At 25.8% G+C, this 10,783-nt stretch overlaps 1 protein-coding gene across 3 annotated transcripts; it reads right to left on the minus strand.

The window, feature by feature from the left end:
- Window positions 1-558: 558 nt before the first annotated feature.
- Window positions 559-10,410, minus strand: LOC112688845 (BTB/POZ domain-containing protein 9). Of its 3 annotated transcripts, none has more exons than XM_025562233.1 (12): window positions 9,677-10,410; window positions 9,037-9,244; window positions 8,320-8,403; window positions 4,556-4,685; window positions 4,252-4,482; window positions 3,915-4,191; window positions 3,614-3,830; window positions 3,311-3,549; window positions 2,744-2,933; window positions 2,455-2,641; window positions 2,281-2,391; window positions 559-812 (listed from the first exon to the last, which is right to left on the minus strand). In XM_025562233.1, the coding sequence occupies exons 2-12, from the start codon at window positions 9,204-9,206 to the stop codon at window positions 702-704; spliced, it is 1,947 nt and encodes a 648-aa protein (XP_025418018.1). In that variant the 5' UTR covers window positions 9,207-9,244; window positions 9,677-10,410; the 3' UTR covers window positions 559-701. The 3 variants fall into 3 exon arrangements, with proteins under 3 accessions (XP_025418018.1, XP_025418017.1, XP_025418016.1); XM_025562232.1 differs by lacking the exon at window positions 9,677-10,410 and adding an exon at window positions 9,424-9,530 and having other exon boundaries at window positions 2,296-2,391; XM_025562231.1 differs by lacking the exon at window positions 9,677-10,410 and adding an exon at window positions 9,424-9,530.
- Window positions 10,411-10,783: the final 373 nt, after the last annotated feature.

Genomic DNA, 10,783 nt, shown 5'->3' on the forward strand with positions numbered 1-10,783 from the left:
ATAATGCCGTTTTAGCAGGCCGTCGCTCTGTCCCCCCCCCCCCCCCCTCGGTAATTGCGAAAGACTATGCTATTAGAATTTGCTGTTCAAAACTCAAAAGTAAAGAACTTATCGATAGAATAATTTTCAAAAAAAAAGCCTCTCCTTCTAGATAAATTTTCCCTTTACCATTAAATTGATTCATTTAATATACTTAAAAAACAGTACAAATGTATAACAACTCATTATTTTTTAACTAATTCAATAGTATATAATTTATATTTCTTACCAGCACATCACACATTGAGTCTGATTTCTGAAGTTAAGAATTAATAATATAATAAAAAATAAATACATTATACAAACACTCATATATTATATTAAAAGCAGTAAAAATGATGATTTAAAATACAAGAATACATTATTATATATTATAACATAATATTTTTTTAATTAGAAATAAAATATAACATGGTGCAAGAATATATTATTTTCAAAAACAAGTAATAAATTATAGGTTAAACAGATAACATTAAATAAAATTTTAAACATTAAAAATAATTTGATTTAAAAAACTAACTACCATTTATAAATATATATAATGAAAAATTATAAATTTATATGCAAAAAAAAACCAAAATAACAATTTGATATAACATTCAGTCTATATTGTAGGAGACACGCAAGGAACATTAAGCAAATGCTAGAGTAACAAATACAATTTAAACACTTAATCTATCTACTATTCCTGCTACTGCTGTTGCTGTAGTCGTTTCTGCTACAGTGGTTGGTGGTGTTTCCGAAGACACAGACTCATTTGTTTTTTTAACATTCTAAACACATAAATAGAAACAATTACAATATATTGAGTCATAAAATTAAAAAAGTGCTGTTATTGTATCGAATGAAGTACAAAAAATAGCATGAAATCAGGGTCATTATTCATACTCATACAATTGTTGTAGTACATGAAATACTACACATAGTAATATTTATTTTCTTTGTTGTCATAAAAGTATAGAGACCATTTCTCAAACACTCTCATGGCAAAACATACTTTTGAAGATATACTCAAATATAATTTAAAAATTGTGTTGGGAAATAATATTATTTTATTGACCTAACTTTTGAATACATATCCTACTAGTTCTTATTATGATGCTGACCAAAAATTAAGATATTTTGTTAAGCTAAATGTATGAAATGTATTAAAATCAATTTCAGGAAATTATTGGCATCCATTAACGAACATAAACATTTCAGATGAGTTCTACTTTGTGTTTCATAAAATACAATTTAAAATAATAAAATAAAAATGAATAAATGTAATTAATATTCGTAAATTAATAAATAAATATATAATAACTATAAGTTATATAAATAAATAAATAAACACTTAGTCTTGAATATGTATTATGATATTTGTTATGTACAACTGGTTTTAAATTAAAAATTCATTATCAAGTACATATAATATAATATATTAAATTTAATATATACAAAGTCAATAAAATTGTGAGTCTGCTAATATTAACTTTGTGTATATCTAATAATGAATTTTTAATTCAAAACCGATTTTTTATTATAAATATAATAATAATAATACTCCAGGCTAAGCTTTTATTTATTTCTACACATAAACTATTTATTTATCAAACAATTTAAAAGATTATTTTAGATTATCTAACCGAATGTATATTTTTTTTAATTGTATTATATATTGCATTAAAAATTATTTGACAATTTTAATTGAAAAATTTTCAAATACTTATAACGTAACGACTAACAACATACTTTTATTGTTATATTTGCTCAACATGCTAAGAATTTTAAATTTGAGATGATTCTGGTCCACAAGTTTAAAATAGAAATTAAAACAATTGATATCATGTGCAGCAAAACAAGTCAAATAACTTAAATATTAGTAATCTATTTTACAATAATTCACTTTAAATAGAAAACTATCACATATGTAAACAACTACATAGCGATTAAAATACATAATCTATTTATCCAATTGTTATTGATAAAATGTGTATATCCTATATTGATGATAATAAATATATAGGTTTTAATAGATAAAAACTTATATATAGTGTACATCCACACAAATATCAGGTTTTAGCAAATCTAACTATTCTAGATAGATCAAGTTAAAATTTTGATTACTAATCAGCCATCAGCCTTCAACCATATTATACATTTATAAATATAATGTAGATATATTATAAATATACATGAACCACACAATATATTAATAACAAATTTAATCTAGAACTTATGAATAGTTATTTAACGTACACTATTTATTGTTACTTGTAAATTAGAAATACTCTGTTCAACTTCATCAACTGTAGTTGAATCTGATAAGGCTTGAGGAGCAGGTGCCTCCAGATGAACACAATGAAAAACCTTTGGTTAAAAAGAAATTATCATAAATATATTAAAAGTAATAGTCTACTTAAGTGAACTTACTTCATTGGCTGAATTATAAGTACCAGTTATACGAATAAATACAACTGGTCGAGGATTGAACTGCAAAAGTTGCCAAGATCGTACAAGTTCATTAGTTTTGTCAACAATCAAATCCCAATCACACATATTTACTGATACTTCAATATAGTAACTATAATAGCGATCATCACAATCCCAAAGTAGCATTCTATAATAATTAAACAAATTTAATGCAAATAGCAATAGTTATAATGATGTATCTTAAAATAATAATTGCAATAAACTATAAAAATATAATAATGCAATTTACCTCATTGAACTGAGCATATAAGGTTGTCCAAGTTGAATTAGTATACATCCAGAACCCAGTTGATGACATGTGTAACCACAATCCCAGTCATAATCTTTACAATTACCATCCAACAATGAATTTCGAGATCGACTAACTCCATCAATTACAATAGCATTCATAGCCATAGTAGCAACATTATATTTAGGAGCTAAAATATAAAATTATAATTTTTAATACAATTGAAATATGCATACTCATAAAATATAATAATCACTAAATATGTTCTTCAGTTTATCAAAAATATAAAATAATTATAAGTTAAAAATACAATAACATTTTTAACTGCTTTATATATTTAATATCTTTCGGTTTAATTTCAAATCATTTTAACTATAATTGTCTTTTATTATTTAAGTTATTGAAATAATCTTATCAGAAATGTAAAAAAAATTGTTCTTTATAAAGAACATAACTAGATCCAATAGTTTTTATAAGAGTTTGTATCATTTTAAATGATAAGGATTCTAAGAGATTCAAATCAATGCATAGTAATTTTTAATCTATTTTATTCATTATCATACTTACACACTAATCCTTTTTCAATATCTACAAAATCCATTTCTTTGGTATTATACATTACTTCCAAAGAAACTGTATGGAAACATTTATTAACAGTATTGTTGGTTCCTACAATACGAATATATTGTACTACTCGAGTATGTATCCACAAGCGTTGGGTTGATCTACAATAATAGTTTGAATGATCTATAACTCGCACCCAATCATTTAGATCCATCGACACTTCGATATAATATGAATAAGACCTTTATTACAAACAATAATAATTAAATAATAATGTATTGAATATTTGGAAATAATTATTATTACCTAAGATCTTTATCCCATAGTTGCATTTTTATATAATTTATGATCGAAGGATCGCCTAATTTTATTATAATACCGCCATCACTTTCATTTATGAGATGTCTAGTACAACCCCGCTCATGATCATGGCTAGTAGAATCAGATTCCAATAATGCTGAACGCATTTCTCCCTGCATAACTTGTGCACCTTGAGAAGGATGAGCTATATTCAAATTAGGTTCTGAAATAAACAAAAAAAAATTTAAACCCAGAAAAACAGCATGTAATTATTATTGGCAACTAAGAAAATAGATTAAATACATACTTAGTTGTCCACGAAATTTCAGTTTATGAGATGGTAATGAGTTTCTTAATTGTATAGCGTCTAAGATATTATCAGAACTAACAAGTTGTGATTCTCTGACAACTGATAGTAATTCATCCAAAGTCATTAAGGAATATCTGACAGCAGACAAAACTTTAATTTTAGCTTCAGGATCTTCATCATCTTGATTTGCCTTAATCCAACGACAAACTGCACGAAATATATCTAACTCATATGCATACAATGAGTCTCTATTAAGAACTTCTTGAAGTGCTTCCTAAAATACATTTCATACAATAGTATTCATAAAATAAAATAATTATCCAATGCTACTTACAGATGATAAAGATAAAAAACCTTCAGATTGAATTACTTCCAATGCATGGTTATCAATAAAATTTAATGCTTCAATAATTAAATCTTTATGCTGATATAAACGTGCTTCAGAAAACAAGGAGCACACATTACATACATTAATATTACTGCGTAAATATTTAGACAAGGAAAGTTCCAAATTTGTAAAACCATATAGATTTGATAAACTGAATATTTCTAAAATTACTTCGTCCTGTAAATAATAATATTATTCATTAAATTTTGGAACACAATTTAATAGTTTAATTAGTAAAAACGAATTTCACCTGAAGTATAAGTAAATTCATCCGTCCTGAATAAATGTACTCCAAAAGTTTTTTAAATGAATTTACAGATGCATCAGTGATTGCAACTTCAGACTGATGAGATTCTTTAAGACCACCATAAAATAAGGCTCTGTAAATTGAAAAACAAATTTAAGAAAATTAAATTTTATTAGCATTGTATTTAACTATGTAAATTTAAAATATTTAGCAACAATAAATATATATAATGAAATTCAATTCATTACTAAATAGAAACTAAATTACATTGCTCACAAAATTATTGAATACAAGAAAATAAGCTTCAATGTCCTTTTTATGAGAGTTGTTTACAAACACCATGAGTCAGATACATTAACCAGTATTTAGGTATTATTAATTATTTTTCACATACAACTAAAAATTTTAACATACCTAGTTAATATTTTCATAAAATCTATGTTTATAATTTTAAAAGATACACCATTAAATAGTTCCCATATTTAAAACTGTTTACTCAAGATTAAAATTCAATAAATTACAAAATTGGTTTTAAACACACCACCATGGTGTATTTTAATACATTTTTAAATAATGGGTAATAATTATTGACTTACTAAATAAGTTATCATAGTAATAATAATATGAATATATATAATACAATTTTTACCGATTGTTATAAAAAAATAAAAATATTAAAATTTATCTAAATTCATAAGTCAACAGAAATAATTTTTTTCAAAATTCAGTAATCACAGAAATATTTTTATTAATCGAAACAAATATGAAGTTTATTTGATAATGAAATAAAAACAAAAATATTTGTATATGATGATAAATAATGAAATCATAATTATAAAATTGATCAACAATTATTTATTGTTAGTGGAATTTGACATGATAAAATCAAAAATATAATGAAGAAGATCGAATAATATATTTATTCTTGGTAAAACGTCAACAATTCAAAGAATAATTTTATGTATTATGATAAAACTTTGTTTGTTGTTGTTACTCACAACGAATTAATACGTATAAAGATTTTACATAGATGTAAATTTTAAAAAGTATAAATCAAATATATCTTTTTTTAAATAAATTATAAGATGGGAAAAATAAATATATACTTATATGAAAAATTATTTGAAATTTTATTTAATATACTTACCTACAAATAATGGTTTTAAAATTGACAAAAAAAAATGAATTGAAGCTTATAATCTTAAAATATTCCCCAACATTGTATTATAATATCACAATATTAATTACATTAATGCAATACATTTGATAACATTAAGAAACAGTAATTGGGAAGCACTGATTTAATAATTACAACCAATAACACATAAATAAAGATTAACATATAGTAGTAATAACAATAAGTACAACAGGAAGATAAGTCAAATTTCATATCAAATACAACATAATAACATTGATTATAAAATATAGTACTGATATTAATAGTATTATTTATTTTATAACCAACGAGGATATTTCTTAATAACCACTATTTCTTTGAATATATAAACAAAGTACATAAATATACTTGATCATAATATTATAAAATTCAAGAATTAATTTTAGTATTAAATAGTAAAAAAAACTAGAAATTACCGAAGAAATTAATAAAGTTGATTTTTTGTAGCATTGTTATATTTAATATTTTCTTTTGTATGTAAATATTAAGTACACATATATAGATTTTGTATACATAATAATAGTAGACTAATAAACCAAAAATATAACAAAAAAACTGATAAGTATAATTATTTATGATAGATTATGATTATCAGTTTTTTTGATGAGACTTAATTTAAACCAATGTTTATAAACAATTTATTATTATTAATTATGATAGATAAAAATAAATTGTTCAAAAACATTGGTTTAAATTAAGTCTCATCAAAGTTCAAAGATTATAAATTCAACAAATGTTTGACAGTTATCAATTATTTACTTAATTTCTGTAATAAAATAATACTTTGTCAATTAAAGTAAATATAAATTATCTGTTTAATAAACTATATTTACTTTATACATGCCTGTACCGTTAATAATTGAACTATAATTTAATATACATTTTTGATACAAATTTCACTTTGGTAAGTCCTGCAATATAAATGATCACTCTAATAATTAATTAAATCTGTCATTTTCATCTTAAAATGTAATTATTATATTAATTTATAACTAAAAATAAAAGCATAGTAATGAAAGAACCATTATGCAATTTAAATTACATTTTATTATATTATAAATGTAGGTAAAATTTTTTAGAAAAATAGCTTATGTTTTTTTCAAGGAAAATGTTTTACTTTGCATAATAAATTAGGTACTCTAAACATGTACCAACTACTTCAGGTTATAGGAATTGTACAGATTGAGGAATGGAAAGGATGAAATAAGGATTAATAAGGTTTTATGTTATTGATACATTATACAGCAATTAAAATCGGGAGTTACTAAGTTATATTTATGACTTTTAAAGTAGTTGAGATTACAAATGTATTATATGTAACCCATGATATTTCTATGTATTTTTATTTTTAAATAATTAATGCATATGGTTAGGAAAATTGTAACCTTAAAAATGTTGAAGCAATTAAATCACTTATCCCTTTCACGACGAGCCTTAATTTTTGTTTTAATATGTTTTAATATGTTTTACAACTAGCACACACAATTGTGTATATAAATCTATACTATCTTTAGTCCTGCCTGATTAATTGATTTTAGTAATTGGTATTAACGAACCTACACAAATGTGTGGTTGGTTTTTTAAAATTGTATAATCTTATATTCGTTTTTAATTAGACACACGCTAACCTACACAAATGTGTGTGTTCGTCGTGAAAGGGTTATTGTTTGAGGGATAAATTATAACATTTACACCTAAATTTACAATTTGTTTTATAATAGATATTAAAATTTAATGAAGATTTAAATTGTCATTAGGGTTTCTAAAAGTTAATTTTTATTTAATTTTATATATATATATTAAATACATTGTTGTGTGCCGTCAGTTCAACCGTTGAAGAGTGAATGTGAGAGGATAGGTTTATTAAATAATTACTAGACTTTAAATATTTACTATTAATTGACAAATAATTTTTTATTTTTTTTTTTTTTTTCCAAAAACATTTATTAACTGAAATTATTTCTAAGTACAATAAATCATTAATCTATCTAGCGTGAAGGTGCTTGCTAAGCTTGGACTAAAATACATCTAAAAACTGGTCTGTTTGGGACTCTCTTATATACCCCGTTTCTCATAGTTAACCCGGATCTAATGAATGCTAACCCACTGATCATATATGATTCACCTTGGCATTTTAGATTGATACTACTTGTATTTTGTGTGTCCAACCCTGAATTACCTAAATAACCAGTTGACTTCGTGAATTACGCATTTTACATATATCAAACTAACACCTTTCTATAATAGTTATTCTAATATTTATTATGTACTACATGTCTTCTCTAAAATATAACTCGTAAGGACCTACATCTATGTATGTCCGTAACAACATCATTGAAACTTAACTTTTAAAATTTAAATAAAAAATTTGTATTAATTCTGTAATCTTTATATGAATAAACAATATTTTGTTTTTACATATATATAATTATTTACGAAATAATAAATTAATAGGTAACAACTAAGGTAAATTGTTTAAAAAATAATTTATACACACAAAGATTACATTTTCTTTCATACATAATTTGATGACGATTTTGATTTAACTATAAAACATCACAATAATACTTTTAGATAAAATTATAATTACCTAAAATAATCACTTCGTGAAGCTAAAACCACTGTATGTGCATGAAAACGTTCACCATTAACTACCAATACAACATCAGAAAACCTATAAAAGAACAATATCAATTAAAATTATTTTTTTTAAACAAATAAAATATTAATAAAACATTAAAATTAAATCAATATTCTATATATTACCATAAAAAATTAAAAACTTAAAAATTTTTAAGTAAACAAAATCAATATATATTTTCATGAAAAATTTAAAACAAAATATATATTTATATGGATACTATTATAATAAAGATAAAATATACATATCATGAAATACTTCACAAATTATAATATTCAATCTCAATTTATATTCTGATAATTACCTGAAAAATATTTGTTCAAACATTAACAAAGAATTCTAAATTTCAGAAAACTGAAATAATTCTTTAAAAAAAAGTAATGTCAATAACATCTCTAACAAGGATGCCGTTTAACCATTGAATTAAAAATAAACTTATAACTTATATGATAAAACTAATTATAAAAAAAATTATTTTGGTTGATAAATAAAAATTATTAATTATTGTGTGAAAATAGGGACATTAGTTTACATTCTTCAAATTCCAATAATCTTTAAAATAATAGTACCATTAAATGATAGAAAGCAAAAATATGTTTGACTAGTTAACTGGATACATGCTACAAATGGATAAAGGTACCATAAATAATAACAATAATATTAAACCTGTCGTTGAGGTAGAGTGATCCAATATCATTGGCCAAAAAATGAGCATGATCAATCTGTTCATAACTGTGTTGCTTAGTTAAAGATGCTGAACACTTGGAGTTAACAGGACCATTGTCTCCACTACTATTGGCAGTGACTGCACTGTCGGCCAAATGCTGGCCACTCATTGCACCACTCCGATGGGTGTAAAACACGGGCCCGTATGCTAAAAAATAAATGAGATCATTAAGAAACAGGTAAAATATGACGGACTTATGATTAGACACTAATCATGCGAGCGCGAAAAAAAATCTCCCTCTCCCACGCCACCCCTACACGACGAGTTTTCACAATGCCCGTAGACAAAATGCACGACGGGCCTGGGGATAACCTTTAACGACATACTCATATCTTGCTCCTTATGGTCAATACTATCGTCGTTGTTGTCTGATCAACGTCAGGAATACGAGTGTAGACTGAAAAACAAGCATAGAGCCTGGCGCGCGTAGGAGCCGTGGTTACAGGAGTGGCCACCGATATCATTTTTTTTTTTTATTATTATTATTATTAGTATAGTTATAGTAAACGGTGGTAATAGATACAAGTAATTTATCAATTAATAAGAATAATATATAAAGCCACTGGGGAGTCACATTACCTTCGAATTCCAGTGAACGGAGAGTATTCGTTTCTCTGATAAGGTTAAAGATAATTAAACGGCCGTCGAAATACCGAATAGCGCGAGATCGACGGTGATAATACACCAGTAATGGCCGAGGAACAATATTTATTAAGAGTCACGTTCGTTGTTTAATTACTTCACGGTTTCACAACGATGGACGGGTGTACACAACGTGCAATGTCTGTTCAAAACAGTCGTTTATTTCCAATTAACGCACTGTAAACGCTGCGACATCGACCACGGTTATACGATGATAACGTTCGGGCTTCGAACAATAGATTTCTACACTGTAACACTACGAACCGGGCCGAAGAGCAACAAAAAAAAAAAAAAAAAAAAAGATAGAAATATTAATAATCGTAAACGACACGGACCGAGTTCCAACGTTCTATTATCACACGCACCAGACGCGCACGCACGCGCACGCGAAACAACATCGACTGGCGCTAATACGCAGTAGCATTGATTAAAACGTAACCAATGGTAATAGAGGTATGCGGATTTCGCGTTGTTTTTTTTCTAATACAAACGAAAATATTACGACGGTGATCGGACGGCCGATGCGGGGAAAACAATTCTCATAATTCTGGGTGATGATGATAATAACAATAATAGTGGTTATAAAATGTATTGTTTTATCGCGAGACGGTGAAAACGGGCAAGACGGCACAAAAACATCGCAGCGACTGCGACGCACACTCACTCGATCGTCTCGAACGCACGAGCGTACGCGCTTGCGCACGCCATTTATTTTTTTTTTTTTTTCCTCGTGATAACACTACAATCATCTTATTCTGTGATATTATTTGCGGCGACCGCGTATCATTTTCTATCTTCTAAATATTTTTAACTTTTTAACCCTTAATTTGGCAGAAAAAAAAATATTGCACTAAAATTCCAAACTATCACTATATTCAATAATTAAAACCCGTATAGTTCATTTTTAACCTTATTTTTAAAAAATTTACATTAGGTTTTGAGATATTTTGACTGGAAATGTGTGTCTTTAAAGATACATCACCTCAAAGAACAGCGGCGGATTGGCTAAAAATTTCGGCCTGGGAAATTACCGTACGACCAGTC

The sequence above is a fragment of the Sipha flava genome, unplaced genomic scaffold (assembly GCF_003268045.1).
Source record: "Sipha flava isolate LNK unplaced genomic scaffold, YSA_version1 40_pilon_pilon, whole genome shotgun sequence".
NCBI classification, from domain to species: domain Eukaryota; kingdom Metazoa; phylum Arthropoda; class Insecta; order Hemiptera; family Aphididae; genus Sipha; species Sipha flava.

Excerpts from the sequence above, each read along its gene's own strand:
- LOC112688845 (XM_025562231.1), bottom strand. Across the intron at positions 3,550-3,613 it reads CTATGGGATAAAGATCTTAG|GTCTTATTCATATTATATCG; the intron begins GTAATAATAATT and ends TTTGTAATAAAG. Across the intron at positions 2,392-2,454 it reads CTTATAATTCAGCCAATGAA|GTTTTTCATTGTGTTCATCT; the intron begins GTAAGTTCACTT and ends TTTTAACCAAAG.